Source organism: Ranitomeya variabilis, chromosome 4, assembly GCF_051348905.1.
Source record: "Ranitomeya variabilis isolate aRanVar5 chromosome 4, aRanVar5.hap1, whole genome shotgun sequence".
In the NCBI taxonomy this organism is placed as follows: domain Eukaryota; kingdom Metazoa; phylum Chordata; class Amphibia; order Anura; family Dendrobatidae; genus Ranitomeya; species Ranitomeya variabilis.
This window is the reverse complement of record NC_135235.1, coordinates 683,143,634-683,162,124: the sequence shown is the minus strand read 5'-3', so window position 1 is coordinate 683,162,124 and position 18,491 is coordinate 683,143,634. Positions and strand designations below refer to the sequence as shown.

At 44.9% G+C, this 18,491-nt stretch overlaps 1 protein-coding gene across 1 annotated transcript in view; it reads left to right on the top strand.

The window, feature by feature from the left end:
• The window catches only part of LOC143766398 (uncharacterized), a 46,766-nt gene that overhangs the window by 7,682 nt on the left and 20,593 nt on the right, over positions 1-18,491 (top strand). Inside the window, exons 3-6 of the mRNA XM_077254058.1 lie at positions 17,180-17,359; positions 17,443-17,566; positions 17,650-17,747; positions 17,946-18,036. Of these exons, the coding sequence (XP_077110173.1) occupies positions 17,180-17,359; positions 17,443-17,566; positions 17,650-17,747; positions 17,946-18,036 (493 nt within the window). The remainder of the gene's footprint in view (positions 1-17,179; positions 17,360-17,442; positions 17,567-17,649; positions 17,748-17,945; positions 18,037-18,491) is intronic.

Genomic DNA, 18,491 nt, shown 5'->3' with positions numbered 1-18,491 from the left:
GCCTGTTGACTTTAGGCCACGGCTGTGCTCATATCGGTCGTAACAGGTAAGCGTTCACGGCTCCATGTGGAGGTGGACTGTGACGGCTCCTGCAGCGATGATTCAGAGGAACTGGAGTATGAGGAGAAGTCAATGTGTACAGACTGGATTCCTGCAATCCTTGGAGTTGGCAGAACACGTAGAGCGCCACTCTCACGATCTGTACCCGGCTCCACAACATTTACCCAATGGGCAGTGAGGGAAAGGTATCGCCCCTGTCCATGGTGACTGGTCCATGCATCGGTGGTGAGGTGGACCTTGCTACTGACGGCGTTTAGTAGTGCATGTTTAATGTTTCCCTCCACATGCTTTTGCAGGGCAGGGATGGCTTGCCTGCTGAAATAAAAGCGGCTGGGCACGTTGTATTGTGGGACTGCCCATGCCATCAAGTTACGGAAGCTGTCAGTCTCCACCAGCCTGAATGACAGCATTTCAAGGGACAGTAGTTTTGCAATGCCAGCATTCAGAGCCTGTGTTCGTTGGTGGTTTGCCGAGAATGGCCGCCTTTTCTCCCATGCCTGTGCTACCGATGGCTGTAGAGTGGGTTGGGAGTGTGAGGATGACTGGGAACGTGGTGCTGTGGGTGGAATTACACTGGGTCTCTGGACAACAGTGCCAGAGGTTCTTCCATGGCGATCCTGTGAGGAAGCCGAAGCAGTTGTGTGTGAGCTGGAGGAAGAGGCTCCAACACAAGCTGAAGAGGTGGTAGGTGCTGCTGTAGGTTGGCCTAGGTCTTCAGTGTGTTTTTGTAGCCACCGCGTGCTTGGTCCGCACGTGTTTCCACATATTTGTGGTATTGAGGTTGCTGACACTTTTCCCTCTTTTGACTTTCTGATGACACAGCTTGCATTTGACTAAGCAAATGTCAGCTGCAACTGTGTCAAAAAAGGACCAGGCACTGCAAGTCTTGGGAGCACCCGTTTTGGCTTTTGGAAGAGGCATGCTCCTAATGGGTGCCGAAGTGGAGGCTACAGGCAATGCAGTCTTCCCCCTCCCTCTCCCTCCTTTTTGGGCCATTCGCGGAATCTCTTCTTCAGAGCTGCTTCCACCACCTTCCTGTACCTCACGCCATGATGGGTCAAGGATCATCTACACTACCCTCTTAAAACAATTGCTTCTACTGGGTAGTCTCGGCAGCACAGTACGCACCACAATATGTCACCTGAGTCTCATCATCTGATGCGTACTGAGGGTGCTGACCAGAGGCACTGGCCCACCCGCCTCTTCAGATTCAGAGAGACAAAGCTGTTGGCCATCACTGCATACTGCCTCTTCTTCTGATTCTAGAATGCTGCTTGGCTGGCTTCCTATTTCCAAGCCAAGAGATTCAGAGAACAGAAGTAGAGATGGCTCCTGTCCTTGGCTCTCTGACTGCCTGGGCAATTTGGCAGGTGGTGAAGAGTCAGATGGGTGCTCTTCAGTGCTCTGTGCCTGAGGGGATGTGGCACTAATTGAAGTCGATGCGTTAGCTGCCATCCATCCAACAACGGCTTCAATTTGTTCGGCCCACAGCAGCGGGAGACAGTGCAGACAGCCGTGAATGGCGCTGCAAGGCGAAGAAAAGCTCCTCTATCTAATCCTATATAGTGTTTTTCCACAATCTAGCAGGATACGGATGGAAAGCCACTAATAGGATAAATTTGAAAAAATGTGCAGCAGGCTGCACTAATTGCAATAAAGGTCAATAGATTCAGCAGTATGAGGCAGTAACGCACCCTGAGCTGAATACAACCGGCTGTGGCTGCGGACAGACTACAGAGTGAGCTACACTCACACACAGACCGCGCAGACAGCTGTGAACAGCGCTGCAAGGCAAAAACAAGGTTCTCGCCCAGCGGTTGCTAAATTAGCCTGGGTAAAGCACAATGAAGCAAATCGCTCTCAAAACTGGCCCTCAGTCAGAACACAGCGTCCTGTCCCAAACTGAATTCACAGCAGAGTGAACCCAAAATGGCGGCGGCGACTTTTATAGTTCATCATGACATCATTTGGGCAGCCAATCACAGCCATGCCAGTAGTTACATGCCTACCATGCAGAACAGGATGTGCCCACACTTCTAATCATTCCTCATTGGCTGAATTAAATGAAACTGGGACTTTGCATTATGGGAACTTCCGATTCCGGTATCCGATATACTGAAAGTATCGGAACTCGGTATCGGAATTCCGATACCGCAAATATCGGCCGATACCCGATACTTGCGGTATCGGAATGCTCAACACTATTTATATGTACATTTATGTACAATTTTGTACATATGATATGCACTTTTTTTTTCTTTCTTTAAGTGTCAGATGAACATAGATTTTGGGATCTATATAACTGGGTCACGATATGAAATAAACAACTGATTATGACTTACTAGATGGTGGCACGATTCTATCGCATCGGGTATTCTAGAATTTGTATGTAGTTTATTTATGAAGATTTAAGAATGATGCAATGAATACACAGGATTTTCCACGCAAAATATATACATTATCATTAAATTTATTGCTCTTCGAACTTAATACAATTGAATGAAATTATTAAACAGATCATCAAAATATATTAACCATTACATGAATATCTAACTGTATTTAAATAAATCCTCGGACAAAAGAAGTACATCGAGACTATAATATATTTGATAACAATATCAACCCAAAATATTTTTGTACACCACATTTCTTGTGAATACCTTTTCACTACCTATAAGAAACTTTCCTTGTAAAGGGGTAGGAAGAACTTGCACCTTGACGTTGGATCTCATTTTAACTCTTGAAAATGCAACGTAGAGTTGTCCATGACCAAAAATGGGCTCAGGTAGATGTATGCCAATACGGTGTCGTGTTTTACCTTGTGCCTTGTTTATTGTCATGGCAAAAGCTGGTTTTACTGGAAACTGTCGACGCTGAAGCCTAAATGGAAGACCGGTGTCCGAAGGACATAAATCAATGCGTGGAATGAACACTTCATCTCCTTTTGCTGATCCAGTGCTCACTCTTGCTTGAATTACGTGAGAATGGAGTCCAGTAACAATAAGGCGAGTTCCATTATATAATCCATTTTTTGCATCTAGATTCTGCAGCAACATTACGATTGTTCCAACTTTGAGTTGTAGTCTGTGGAATGGCATTCCTGATGGCGTAAGACTATTTAAAAATTCAACTGGATAATGCTCTCGTTCATCTTCATTGTCTACATCCACTGAATCATCACTTTTGTACAACTTATACTCTCCGCATTCTATCCATCACACGGGAATTTAGTAGAGCCACGTCATTCTTGGGACAGAGAATTGCATGGGAAGAGGCCCTCTCAACACTGATTTGGTCTTTCACTTCAATTTCAATACATCGTCCAAAAACATCACTTACGATGCAGTCAGTGCACAACATGTCTTCTGGTATTTCAATAATGTCTTCTCCAAGGTTGTATTCGTTGCTACGTTCACTGTTACCAAGTTTAAGAAGCCAGTTGCTATACTCTGGGTCAGAAGATTGCATGTTAATCAGTTGGAGTTTATTAAGCTGTTTCCAAAGGTCAGCCATTTTTAAGCTGGACTCGATAACATCTGTTCTTGTTCCATTTGGTATGACTGGAAGGCATTGCCTAAAATCTGCGCCAATGACAAAAACTTTACCTCCAAACGGAATTTAATTTTTTTCAGCAACATTTGTAGTCATTACTTCACGCAGAAGTCTGTCAATTAAGCTCAAAGCGTATTTGGGTGCCATGGTGCTCTCGTCAAGTATCAAAAGACTTGCGTTGTTTAGCTGTCTTCCTGCAAATGTGACTTGTTTTATTCTGGAAACAGAGATTTCGTTGACTGGAACTGGTATCCCAAAGAGTGAATGGATAGTGCAACCTCCTCATAAAAGGTTTGCTGCAATACCTGTTGTAGCAGATGGCAATACGACTTTTCCCAACCCTCTAACGTGATGCATTAAAACTTCATAGAGGTATGTTTTACAGCTCCCTCCTGGACCGTCAATAAAGAAACATTTTGGCCTTGCATCTGCTTGGTATTCTATAACGCTCACAATAGTGTCATATGCAATCTGTTGTTGTTCATTTAAGGAGTTTCTCTTCTCTGTTGCCAACAATAATTCGTAAGCTTCATCATGCTTTGGAACTTGTTGAACTTAAATTGCAGGCTGTGGCAAATTAAAGTCTGAAAACGTTTTTCCATGCAGTAGTAAGACATTTTGGACATCTTGCATGGAATTTTTGACAATTTCCACTTCTGTTGTGAAGAATTAAGCAGTAATCCTCGATTATATGTTCTTTGAAATTTGTCCAAAGTTGAGCCAGATTTGTAGGCGGTCCAAATACGCAGATGTAGGCAAACAATTCACGAAGTTGCTTAGGCATATGTAGGGTAACTGCATCTTCTAAAGTAAGTATCCACACAGTATCATCCAATAGAAGTCATAAAGCCAAAGCTGCAGCTTTAAATGTATCGTGCAATACTCCGTTAACTGTTTTCAAATCGTCATAACTTGTAGCTCCTTTGACATGCAGTAGTAACAGCTGAAGGCAATATCTTTCTTGATCCTTGACACTAACAGTATACATGCGTCCAATTATTCTGCTAACTCCTCGTTGTCTTGGATTCCAAGTTTTAGACCAAACGTAATGCTCTGGAATCGCTCGATACAAATACTGCCTTGCGTTTTCATCATGTTGGTTCAGCAAAAACCATTCCATTAATGTTGATGTCGTACTTAAAGTTTATGAGACATCTGTGACTTGAGCATCTTCAAAGAAATAAAGCTGCTGTTGATTTGGTAAATGAATAGCTAAACGTATAATGGCATGGGACTGTGAAGGCATTGGAAACGCAAATATCATCCAAGCAGCTTCTGGAGCACTCACATATAATTTGGTCATCAAAAGTTGATGATTCATCGTGATTGACTGACTGTTTTCTTTTGTATTTCGATGTTGAAATACAAAAGAAAACAATCACGATGAATCATCAACTTTTGTTGACCAAATGATATGGGAGTGCTCCAGAAGCTGCTTGGATGATATTTGTCATGCTCCTTGTAGATGTACTTGAAAAGATATTTTATACTTTTTATTATTGAAGCACAGATTTCTACGTTGATGTGACAGTTGATAAGTACGGGTTGTATGGGACTATCCATGAGTTATTTATAATTTTTTGGTTGCAAACAATGTTATCAATGTGATGTCCCCGTAATTTCGAACAGACAGAAGAAAACTGTAGTACTGCAGTCGTGTAATTCTTCATGAAGTTCCTTGCTGGTTTAGGTTTTCATGCCACCCTTGATCACCTCTTGGAAAGAATAGCGGATACAGAAGAGCATCAAGGTTGCTGTGCAAAATGCTAATTCGTTGTGTCTTAGGAGCCAAAGGGTTGTTTTGGTCTGGCTTAAGATGCACTAATATATCCCTTTGAAAAGGAGGCTCTCGGTCATCGTTTTGAAAAACAAATGCGACCTCACTTACACGTGGTTTGTTGTAAAGTTGGGGATCCTGTTTATGTTCTTGTTTAATGGCCATCACAATAGAAGGCATTTCAGTACCATTTTGTATAGCCCTCTGTTCCTCCTCAGCTTCGACGTCTTTTATCATGCGATATACGGCAGCAAATGGACTGATTTTTTGTAAATGTATGGCAGTTTGGTTCATCAGTTCAGCATCACACTTTTCGTTTTCTTTCACGTTCATCCTTTGTTCTGTAGCCTCATTTGTATCAAGGATGTATAATTGTGCAAATTTTGGTGGTTGTCCTATTTCTGGGTGAAGTGTTCCAGTGCGGTGGTAGATCTGGCCATGAATTTTAAAACAATACGGTCCGAATCCAGGGGGCGGTGCAATGTTGGCACCAATTGAAGCAAACGCATGAGAACTGTTGATGCTACTGATATTTTCCATAAAATTTCTACTGTGTTGATGCGTTCCTTTCATTAACTGCTCAAACAAATCTGAGTACTGAGGTCTCGGTAGCATAACTTTTCCTTTTTGGCAGCATTGAGTAAACTGATTGTCAGATGGTTTTTCATCAATGAAATTCAAAGAGTCGCATTTAGAGCAAACTGCATTCATTACCACAGTAGTGTTCAATAATTGTAGTTTCATTGTCTGTTACGTAACATGCAAGTTGTTGAATATTCTCCTTGGCTTGCCTTAGTTTGTAGAGCATTTGTTTTTTATGAATTTGGCACTCGTGTTGTTCTTGTTGTATGACAGTTTGTTGTGGTGTCTCCTGTTGGCGACGTTTTCTGTGAGATTTCGCATCCTGGGCTTGTCTGGCGGCAGTTTTTTGTGGTGTCTCCTGTTCCCGACGATGTCTCTGTGAATCAGATACTTCTACCTGTCGTGTGGCAGTTTGTTGTGGTGTCTCCTGTTGGCGACCTTGTCTGTGATATTCTGCATTCTGGGCTTGTCTAGCAGCAGATTGTTGAAGTGTCTGTTGCTCTCGACGTTGTCATTGCCTTGGTGCTGTTGCTTTTCTGTCATCCTCTTTTCATATTTTCGCTTACGACCCATTGTAAGATAGAAAGCGTAAATCGTGATAATTGTACTGTTCAGTGCGCTGTGACTGACAGAACAAATTCAGTGAACGTGAGTGAACTACCTTGCACTGTGAGTGGGGGTTAAATTCTATGCCAATATCGCTGATTGGTCGCGGCCGGCGGGCGTGACCAATCAGCGAAACGTGGTTGAAATACCGCTCCAATTCGTGGGTGGACTGGGCCTGTCCCGCGCCTGTTGCTAATTGGTCGCGGCCTATCACCGAAGCAGTGTTTAAATACCACACCAGTCAGTGACAGGCGCAGTCCGGCCACGAATTGATGTGGGATTTCAACCACGCTTCGCTGATTGGTCGCGGCCAGCCGGCCTGTGACTGTGCCTGTTGCTGTCATCTGGGGTCATTACTGCAAAGCATTACTGGGACCGGAGCATCGCGAGGAGAAGGAAAAGCTGCCGGGGACTCCGGAAGGTGAGAATATCACAATTTTTTTTTACATTTTATTTATTATTTTTAACATTATATGTTTTTTCTATTGATGCTGCATAAGCAGCATCAATAGTAAAAAGTTGGTCACACTTGTCAAAAGCGGTGACGGACCCGGAAATGCTGCAGGCACTGTTTCCAGGTCCATCACAGAATGACGGCACATCGGTAACAGGGTTAATGGCAGCATTAACGGACTGTGTTATACCGCGTTATGCCGCGGTGTAACAGTCCAATTAAGGGACTGCTAAAACGCTATGTGGGCGCTGACTGGAAGGGAGTATGGAGGGGGCACTGACTGGAGGGGAGTAGGGAGGGGCCAATTCGCAGCCGGACTGTGCCTGTCGCTGATTGGTCGCGCCCTGCCGGCCGCGACCAATCAGCAACGCGGGATTTCTGTGACAGACAAACAGACGGAAATGGACCTTAGACGAATATATATATATAATATATATATACACTCACCGGCCACTTTATTAGGTACACCATGCTAGTAACGGGTTGGACCCCCTTTTGCCTTCAGAAATGCCTCAATTCTTCGTGGCATAGATTCAACAAGGTGCTGGAAGCATTCCTCAGAGATTTTGGTCCATATTGACATGATGGCATCACACAGTTGCCGCAGATTTGTCGGCTGCACATCCCAAAGATGCTCCATACAAGGCAGGATGGATCCATGCTTTCATGTTGTTTACGCCAAATTCTGACCCTACCATCCGAATGTCGCAGCAGAAATCGAGACTCATCAGACCAAGCAACGTTTTTCCAATCTTCTACTGTCCAATTTCGATGAGCTTGTACAAATTGTAGCCTCAGTTTCCTGTTCTTAGCTGAAAGGAGTGGTACCCGGTGTGGTCTTCTGCTGCTGTAGCCCATCTGCCTCAAAGTTCGACGCACTGTGCGTTCAGAGATGCTCTTAGGCCTACCTTGGTTGTAAAGGGTGGCGATTTGAGTCACTGTTGCCTTTCTATCAGCTCGAACCAGTCTGCCCATTCTCCTCTGACCTCTGGCATCAACAAGGCATTTCCGCCCACAGAACTGCCGCTCACTGGATTTTTTTTATTTTTCGGACCATTCTCAGTAAACCCTAGAGATGGTTGTGCGTGAAAATCCCAGTAGATCAGCAGTTTCTGAAATACTCAGACCAGCCCTTCTGGCACCAACAACCATGCCATGTTCAAAGGCACTCAAATCACCTTTCTTCCCCATACTGATGCTCGGTTTGAACTGCAGGAGATTGTCTTGACCATGTCTACATGCCTAAATGCACTGAGTTGCCGCCATGTGATTGGCTGATTAGAAATTAAGTGTTAACAAGAAGTTGGACAGGTGTACCTAATAAAGTGGCCAGTGAGTGTGTGTGTGTATATATATATATATATATATATATATATATATATATACACGGTACAGACCAAAAGTTTGGACACACCTACTCAGTTAAAGATTTTTCTGTAGTATATATAGGGAGCAAAGCTGGACTAGCCATCTGGCAAAAGCCAGATGGGCTGGTCCGGGTGTGACAAAAACCAAAACAATTATAAAGTGAGGTCTTATATCGAGTAGAAAAAAAAACTAAACAAAAAAAGAACATGAGGTTCCTAATAATTCTTAATGTGAAATGCAATGGACTGACTGGCTGTAAATTCACACTGAAGGCATCAAAACTATGAATTAACACATGTAGAATTATATACTTAACAAAAAAGTGTGAAACAACTGAAATTATGTCTTATTTTCTAGGTTCTTCAAAGTAGCCACCTTTTGCTTTGATAAGTGCTTTGCACACTCTTGGCATTCTCTTGATGAGCTTCAAGTCACCGGGAATGGTTTTCACTTCACAGGTGCCCTGTCAGGTTTAATAAGTGGAATTTCTTGCCTTATAAATGGGGTTGGGACCATCAGTTGTGTTGAGCAGAAGTCTGGTGGATACACAGCTGATAGTTCTACTGAAAAGACTGTTAGAATTTGTATTATGGCAAGAAAAAAGCAGCTAAGTAAAGAAAAACGAGTGGCCATCATTACTTTAAGAAATGAAGGTCAGTCAGTCCAAAAATTGTGTCCCCAAATGCTGTTGCAAGACCATCAAGCACTACAAAGAAACTGGCTCACATGAGGACCGCCACAGGAAAGGAAGACCAAGAGTCACCTCTGCTTCTGAGGATAAGTTTATCCGAGTCATCAGCCTCAGAAATCGCAGGTTAACTGTTGTGAACTCTGTTTTCAGGCTCCCTCTTGTGGTCACTGGTGGTATGGTGTGACTTTTGCTTTGGGCTCCCCCTGGTGGCTTTGTTTGTTATCCTGCTGGTCTCTGGCTATCAGCTGGTTCGTTATCCTCTGGGAGGTTCCTATATAGCTCTGTTTTGCTTTCACTTGTTGCCGGCTGTCGATGTAATCAGTGCTACTCAGATTCCTTCTGACTACCTTGCTCCCAGTCCATCCAGGACAAGCTAAGTTTTGTTTGCTCATTTTTTGATCAGCAGTGTTTATCATGTTTTCTTGTCCAGCTTGCTAAAATGTGATTCCCTCGCTTGCTGGATGCTCTAGTGGACTGAGTTTCTCCCCACACACCATTAGTTGGTGCGTGGGTTCTTGAAATCTCAGGATGGATATTTTGTAAGGGTTTTTTATTGATCGCATAGACCCCTGCTCTATTTTCTGCTTTCTAGTACTAGTGGGCCTCTTTTGCTGAATCTGATTTCATCCCTACGTATGTGCCTTCTTCTTACTTCACCGTTAATATTTGTTGGGGGCTTCTATATCTTTGGGGATTATTTCTCTGGAGGCAAGCGAGGACTTTCTTTCTCTTTAGGGGTAGCTAGTTCCTCAGGCTGGCTCGAGACATCTATGAATTTTTTAGGCACGTTCACCGGCTACCTCTATTTGTGTTGGATAGGTTCAGATTTGCGATCAGTCCAGTTACCATCTCCCTAGAGCTTGTCCTTAGTTTATTCACTTGCTGGTCTATTCGTGATCCTCAGCCACTAAGGATCATAACAGTACAGCCGGACCATAAAGTGTTAATTGCATGGCAGAAGCAGGAGAAAAGAAGCCTTGAGAAATTTTTTTTTTTTTTTTTTTTTTTTGCCGTGTGTCTAGCTGCTGTGGCTGGCTTCTCTCCTCCTCTTAATCTTGGTGTGGCTCTGAGTTCAGCTGCTGACATGGATGTCCAGAGCTTGGCTTCCAGTCTGGATCATCTTGCTGCTAGGGTTCAAAGTATTCAGGATTTTGTTGTTCACAGTCCTATGTCAGAGCCTAGGATACCTATTCCGGAGTTGTTTTCTGAAGATAGATCTAGGTTCCTGAATTTTAGGAACAATTGTAAGTTGTTTCTTTCTTTGAAACCTCGTTCCTCTGGTGATGCCGTTCAGCAAGTTAAGATTATCATTTCCTTTTTGCGTGGTGACCCCCAAGATTGGGCCTTCGCATTGGCGCCAGGGGATCCTGCATTGCTTAGTGTAGATGCGTTTTTTCTAGCCCTTGGATTGCTCTATGAGGAACCTAATCTTGAGAACCAGGCTGAAAAAACGTTATTGGCCCTCTCGCAGGGGCAAGATGAAGCAGAGGTGTACTGCCAGAAATTTCGGAAATGGTCGGTGCTTACTCAGTGGAATGAGTGTGCCCTGGATGCAAATTTCAGAGAAGGTCTTTCTGAAGCCATTAAGAATGTCATGGTGGGGTTCCCTACGCCTGCAGGTCTGAATGAGTCAATGACTCTGGCCATTCAGATTGATCGGCGTTTGCGGGAGCGCAAACCTGTGCACCATTTGGCGGTGTCTTCTGAACAGACACCTGAATCTATGCAATGTGACAGAATTCTGACCAGAAGTGAATGGCAAAATTAGAGACGGCAAAATGGGTTGTGCTTTTACTGTGGTGACTCAGCTCATGTTATCTCAGCATGCTCTAAGCGCAAAAAAAAGGTTGATAAATCTGTCACCATTGGTACTTTACAGCCTAAGTTCATTTTGTCTGTTACCCTGATTTGTTCCCTGTCATCTTACCCGGTTAATGCTTTTGTAGATTCAGGTGCCGCCCTGAGTCTTATGGATTGGTCATTTGCCAGGTGCTGTGGTTTTGATTTGGAGCCTTTAAAATTCCCTATTCCACTAAGGGGAATTGATTCTACACCATTGGCTACGAATAGACCTCAGTACTGGACACAAGTGACCATGTGCATGACTTCTGTTCATCAGGAGGTGATTCGCTTTCTTGTATTGCATAATTTGCATGATGTCGTCGTGTTGGGTCTGCCATGGTTGCAGACTCATAATCCAGTCCTGGATTGGAAAGCTATGTCGGTGTCAAGTTGGGGTTGTCAGGGAATTCATGGTGACGCTCCTGTGGTGTCAATTGCTTCGTCCACTCCTTCGGAAGTCCCTACGTTTTTGTCAGACTACCAGGATGTATTTGAGGAGCCCAAACTAAATTCTCTACCTCCTCATAGGGACTGTGATTGTGCTATAGATTTGATTCCTGGTAGTAAGTTTCCTAAGGGACGACTTTTCAATTTATCTGTGCCGGAGCATGCTGCCATGCTGAGTTATATAAAGGAGTCTTTAGAGAAGGGACATATTCGCCCGTCCTCATCCCCTCTTGGTGCAGGATTCTTTTTTGTGGCTAAAAAGGATGGTTCCCTGAGACCCTGTATTGATTATCGCCTTTTGAATAAAATCACGGTCAAATTTCAGTATCCTTTGCCATTGTTAACTGATTTGTTTGCTCGCATTAGGGGGTCTAGTTGGTTCACCAAGATAGATCTTCGTGGTGCGTATAACCTTGTGCGTATAAAACAGGGTGATGAATGGAAAACTGCATTTAATACGCCTGAAGGCCATTTTGAGTACTTGGTGATGCCTTTTGGACTTTCTAATGCTCCTTCAGTCTTTCAGTCCTTTATGCATGACATCTTCCGTGAATATCTGGATAAGTTTATGATTGTGTATCTGGATGATATTCTGTTTTTTTCGGATGATTGGGAGTCTCATGTTAAGCAGGTTAGGATGGTCTTTCAGGTCCTGCGTGACAATGCTTTATTTGTGAAGGGCTCAAAATGTCTTTTTGGAGTCCAGAAGATTTCTTTTTTGGGTTTCATTTTTTCTCCTTCTACTATTGAGATGGACCCAGTCAAGGTTCAGGCTATTCATGACTGGACGCAGCCTACATCTGTTAAGAGTCTTCAGAAGTTCTTCGGTTTTGCTAATTTTTACCGTCGCTTCATAGCTAATTTTTCTGGCGTTGTTAAGCCTTTGACGGATTTGACCAAGAAGGGTTCTGATGTGACTAATTGGTCTTCTGCGGCTGTGGAGGCCTTTCGGGAGCTGAAGCGTCGGTTTTCTTCGGCTCCGGTCTTATGTCAGCCAGATGTCTCACTTCCCTTCCAGGTGGAGGTTGATGCTTCCGAGATTGGAGCGGGGGCTGTTTTGTCGCAGAGAAGCCCCGATGGCTCTGTGATGAAGCCATGTGCTTTCTTTTCAAGAACGTTTTCGCCTGCCGAGCGGAATTATGATGTCGGTAATCGGGAGCTGTTGGCTATGAAGTGGGCATTTGAGGAGTGGCGACATTGGCTCGAGGGAGCTAAACATCGTGTGGTGGTCTTGACTGATCACAAGAATTTAATTTATCTCGAGTCGGCCAAGCGGCTGAATCCCAGACAGGCTCGTTGGTCGTTGTTTTTCTCTCGTTTTGATTTCATGGTCTCGTACCTGCCGGGTTCGAAGAATGTGAAGGCTGATGCTCTTTCTAGGAGTTTTGTGCCTGACTCTCCTGGAGACTCAGAGCCGGCTGGTATCCTTAGAGAAGGGGTGATTTTGTCTGCCATCTCCCCAGATTTGCGACGTGTGCTGCAAGAGTTTCAGGCGGATAGACCTGACCGCTGTCCACCGGAGAGACTGTTTGTCCCGGATAGATGGACCAACAGAGTCATCTCCGAGGTTCATTCTTCGGTGTTGGCGGGCCATCCTGGAATATTTGGTACCAGAGACTTGGTGGCCAGGTCTTTTTGGTGGCCTTCCTTGTCGCAGGATGTGCGTTCCTTTGTGCAGTCTTGTGGAATTTGTGCTCGGGCGAAGCCTTGCTGTTCTCGTGCCAGTGGTTTGCTGTTACCTTTGCCTGTCCCGAAGAGGCCTTGGACGCACATTTCCATGGATTTTATTTCAGATCTCCCTGTCTCTCAGAGAATGTCTGTCATCTGGGTGGTGTGTGATCGTTTTTCTAAGATGGTCCATTTGGTGCCCTTGCCTAAGTTGCCTTCCTCCTCCGAGTTGGTTCCACTGTTTTTTCAAAATGTGGTTCGTTTGCACGGGATTCCTGAGAACATTGTTTCTGACAGAGGATCCCAGTTTGTGTCTAGATTTTGGCGGACCTTTTGTGCTAAGTTGGGCATTGAATTGTCTTTTTCGTCGGCCTTCCATCCTCAGACGAATGGCCAAACCGAGCGAACTAATCAGACCTTGGAGACTTATTTAAGATGTTTTGTTTCTGCTGACCAGGACGACTGGGTTACTTTTTTGCCGTTGGCCGAGTTTGCCCTTAATAATCGGGCTAGTTCTGCTACTTTGGTTTCTCCTTTTTTTTGCAATTCAGGGTTTCATCCTCGTTTTTCCTCGGGTCAGGTGGAGCCTTCTGACTGTCCTGGAGTGGATGTTGTGGTGGATAGGTTGCATCAGATTTGGAATCATGTGGTGGACAATTTGAAGTTGTCACAAGAGAAGGCTCAGCTCTTTGCCAACCGCCATCGCTGTGTGGGTCCCCGACTTCGCGTTGGGGACTTGGTGTGGTTGTCTTCTCGCTTCGTTCCTATGAAGGTCTCCTCTCCTAAGTTCAAGCCTCGGTTTATCAGTCCTTATAAGATTCTGGAAGTCCTTGGCCCTGTGTCATTCCGTCTGGACCTCCCGGCATCATTTGCTATTCATAATGTGTTCCATCGCTCGTTGTTGCGGAGGTATGTGGTACCTGTGGTTCCTCCGGTTGAGCCTCCTGCCCCGGTGCTGGTTGAGGGAGAATTGGAATACGTGGTGGAGAAGATCTTGGATTCTCGTGTTTCTAGACGGAGGCTCCAGTATTTGGTCAAGTGGAAGGGCTATGGTCAGGAGGATAATTCTTGGGTTGTCGCTTCTGATGTTCATGCGGCCGATTTGGTTCGTGCCTTCCATGTGGCTCATCCTGATCGCCCTGGGGGTTTTCATGAGGGTTCGGTGACCCCTCCTTAAGGGGGGGTACTGTTGTGAACTCTGTTTTCAGGCTCCCTCTTGTGGTCACTGGTGGTATGGTGTGACTTTTGCTTTGGGCTCCCCCTGGTGGCTTTGTTTGTTATCCTGCTGGTCTCTGGCTATCAGCTGGTTCGTTATCCTCTGGGAGGTTCCTATATAGCTCTGTTTTGCTTTCACTTGTTGCCGGCTGTCGATGTAATCAGTGCTACTCAGATTCCTTCTGACTACCTTGCTCCCAGTCCATCCAGGACAAGCTAAGTTTTGTTTGCTCATTTTTTGATCAGCAGTGTTTATCATGTTTTCTTGTCCAGCTTGCTAAAATGTGATTCCCTCGCTTGCTGGATGCTCTAGTGGACTGAGTTTCTCCCCACACACCATTAGTTGGTGCGTGGGTTCTTGAAATCTCAGGATGGATATTTTGTAAGGGTTTTTTAGTGATCGCATAGACCCCTGCTCTATTTTCTGCTTTCTAGTACTAGTGGGCCTCTTTTGCTGAATCTGATTTCATCCCTACGTATGTGCCTTCTTCTTACTTCACCGTTAATATTTGTTGGTGGCTTCTATATCTTTGGGGATTATTTCTCTGGAGGCAAGCGAGGACTTTCTTTCTCTTTAGGGGTAGCTAGTTCCTCAGGCTGGCTCGAGACGTCTAGGAATTTTTTAGGCACGTTCACCGGCTACCTCTATTTGTGTTGGATAGGTTCAGATTTGTGATCAGTCCAGTTACCATCTCCCTAGAGCTTGTCCTTAGTTTATTCACTTGCTGGTCTATTCGTGATCCTCAGCCACTAAGGATCATAACAGTTAACACCAGCTCAGATTAGAGACCAGGTCAATGCCACACAGAGTTCTAGCAGCAGACACATCTCTACAACAACTGTTAAGAGGAGACTTTGTGCAGCAGGCCTTCATGGTAAAATAGCTGCTAGGAAACCACTGCTAAGGACAGGCAACAAGCAGAAGAGACTTGTTTGGGCTAAAGAACACAAGGAATGGACATTAGACCAGTGGAAATCTGTGCTTTGGTCTGAAGAGTCCAAATTTGATATCTTTGGTTCCAACCACTGTTTCTTTGTGCGATGCAGAAAAGGTGAACAGATGGACTCTACATGCCTGGTTCCCACCGTGAAGCATTGAGGTGGAGGTGTGATGTGTGGGGTGCTTTGCTGGTGACACTGTTAGGGATTTAATCAAAATTGAAGGCATACTGAACCAACATGGCTACCACAGGATCTGCAGCGGCTTGTTATTCCATCCGGTTTGAGTTTAGTTGGACCATCATTTATTTTTCAACAGGACAATGACCCCAAACACACCTCCAGGCTGTGTAAGGGCTATTTGACCAAGAAGGAGAGTGATGGGGTGCTTCACCAGAACTGAACCCAATCGAGATGGTTTGGGGTGAGCTGGATCGCAGAGTGAAGGCAAAAGGGCCAACAAGTGCTAAGCATCTCTGGGAACTCCTTCAAGATTGTTGGAAGACCATTTCCGGTGATTACCTCTTGAAGCTCATCAAGAGAATGCCAAGAGTGTGCAAAGCAGTCATCAAAGCAAAAGATGGCTACTTTGAAGAAGCTAGGATATAAGACATATTTTCAGTTGTTTCACACTTTTTTGTTAGGTTTATAATTCCACATGTGTTAATTCATAGTTTTGATGCCTTCAGTGTGAATTTACAGTCAGTCCATTGCATTTCACATTAAGAATTATTAGGAACCTCATATTCTTTTTTTGTTTTGTTTTTTTTTCTATTCGATATAAGACCTCACTTTATAATTGTTTTGGTTTTTGTCACACCCGGACCAGCCCATCTGGCTTTTGCCAGATGGCTAGTCCGGCTTTGCTCCCTATATATACTGCTTGAGCCCCACACAGCCTCCCTATATACACTGCATGAGCCACACACACACTCCCTTTATACTCTGCATGAGCCCCACACAGCCTCCCTATGTATACTGCATGAGCCCCACACAGCCTCTCTATATATACTGCATGAGTCCCACACAGCTTACCTATATACTGCATGAGCGCCACATAGCCTCCCTATATACTGCATGAGGCCCCCACAGGCTTCCCATATACTGCACGAAGCCCACATAGCCTCTCTATATACTGCATGAGGCCCCCACAGCCTCCCTATATACTGCATGAGGCCCCCACAGCCTCCCTATATACTGCATGAGGCCCCCACAGGCTCCTTATATACTGCATGAGACCCCCACAGGCTCCCTATATACTGCATGAGCCCCACACAGCCTCCTCATATACTGAATGAGGCCCCTATAGCCTCCCCACGTGCAGCATGCCATCCCCATAGCCTCTCCATGTGCAACATGTCACCCCTATAGCCACCCCATGTGCAGCATGTCACCCCCATAGCCTCTTCATATGCAGCATGTCACCCTCATAGCCACCTTATGTGCTGCATGACATCACTATAACCTACCTATGTGCTGCACGGCACCCCCATAGTCTCCCTATGTGCAGCATGTCACCCCCATGCCCACCCAAACATCCCATACACATGAAAAAGAAAAGAATACTACATACTCACCTCAGTCCTATTCCCTTCTGCTTCTCTCCCTGCCTCCGGTGCACTGACTCTCCACAGTACACAGCTGACGTGAAGAAATGACATAATCGCGTCAGCTGTTTCACATGCTAATTGGTGAAGGAAGTGGCCAGAGGCCACTCCTCCACCAAAGAAGTCAGTGTAAATGGAGACAGCAAGCGGACGGGCATGGTGGACCTCCTGGTTTCCAGCCCCACAGCTGTCTCTGTCAGCGGGCCGGACTGAGACAGCCACAGGGTCGGATGTGGCCCACGGGCAGCATTTTGCCCAGGTCTGCATTACATCATTCTTATCTATAGAAATAACAGATGAACAGAACTGGAGAGATGAGTACTCTGGAAATGTCTGTAGTGAGATTTATTAATGTGTCTCTTCATAACCAGGATTACACAGTGGTGAAGAAGACCTCTAGTGAGCGCTGTCCGGACCCTGTGTTTGAGCAGTGGGGAAGATCCCTGAGCCCAATCACGGGGCCTCCACCTCACCCCCTGATACATGAGGACATCAATGACCAGAAGATCCTAGAACTCCTCTGCAAGATGATTGAGCTGCTGACTGGAGAGGTGACACTGCTGGGAATGCTGGTACATTATACAATAACGCTATGAAGAGATCTGGGGGATGACGGTATCATTGTATGTGTCAGGTTCCTATAAGGTGTCAGGATGTCGCTGTCTATTTCTCCATGGAGGAGTGGGAGTATTTAGAAGAACACAAAGATATATACAAGGACGTCATAATGGAGGTTCCCCAGCCCCTCACATCACCAGGTAAAAGACAGGACTAAATACACATGGCCTATAATTATCTGTATATAAAGAATTAATTCTGTCCCTGTATGTGTTTCCTCCAGATCTATCCGGTAAGAAGATAACACCAGAGATATGTCCCCGTCCTCTTCTTCCACAGGACTGTAATCAAGGAGATCCCACTGTTCCTCAGGATCATCAGGTAGATGGAGAGAAGGTGTCATGAGATCTCTCCTATGATGTGTAGATGGCTGTGAAGGTCTTGTGCTCAGTCTTGTTTTATCCCCCAGTATTATATGTTTTATACTTGTGTAATGAGAACGGTGGAGATGGCAGGTTTAGAGCTGATCATAGATGTAACTTCTCCATCCGTCTGTGACTTTTACAATATTTGTTTCAGAGTGAAGATCTGACCCATATTAATACTATAGAGACATATGTGAGGGGTGATGAGCGGTGTAAGGAGGAGATTCCTACATATGACTACCCAGGTTAGTAGTAACCACTAAATGCAGAGAAGTCACGGATTCTTCTCAGTCACAGTCTGTGGCTGCTTTATCGGTGGTGTAGTCCAGCCTTATTACAATCGTGTGATCACCATTTTTCTTTTAGACCACAACATTCTCCTCCACCCAAAACTGTTCAAATGACTTTGGGTATTGAAAGCCCTTCTCTATTGAACTTACAACCTTGAGGATCTATCTACGCCCTGGAATTAGGAGAGGCTGACCGTTACCTGTCCAGATCTGTAAATTACAAAGTAAAATGACAGTGTACATAGAATGTGGTGACAAGTTGGGACCTGTAAGAGAAATCAGAGAGTAAAGATGCTGTTAGCTTTGTAGATCCCTGATATCTTATTGGCTGAATCTATCTTCTCTCCCTTCTGTGCTGCTGAATGTGCTCATATGGTCCCTACAAGACCAGGTCCAGTCTTTCTGGCCAA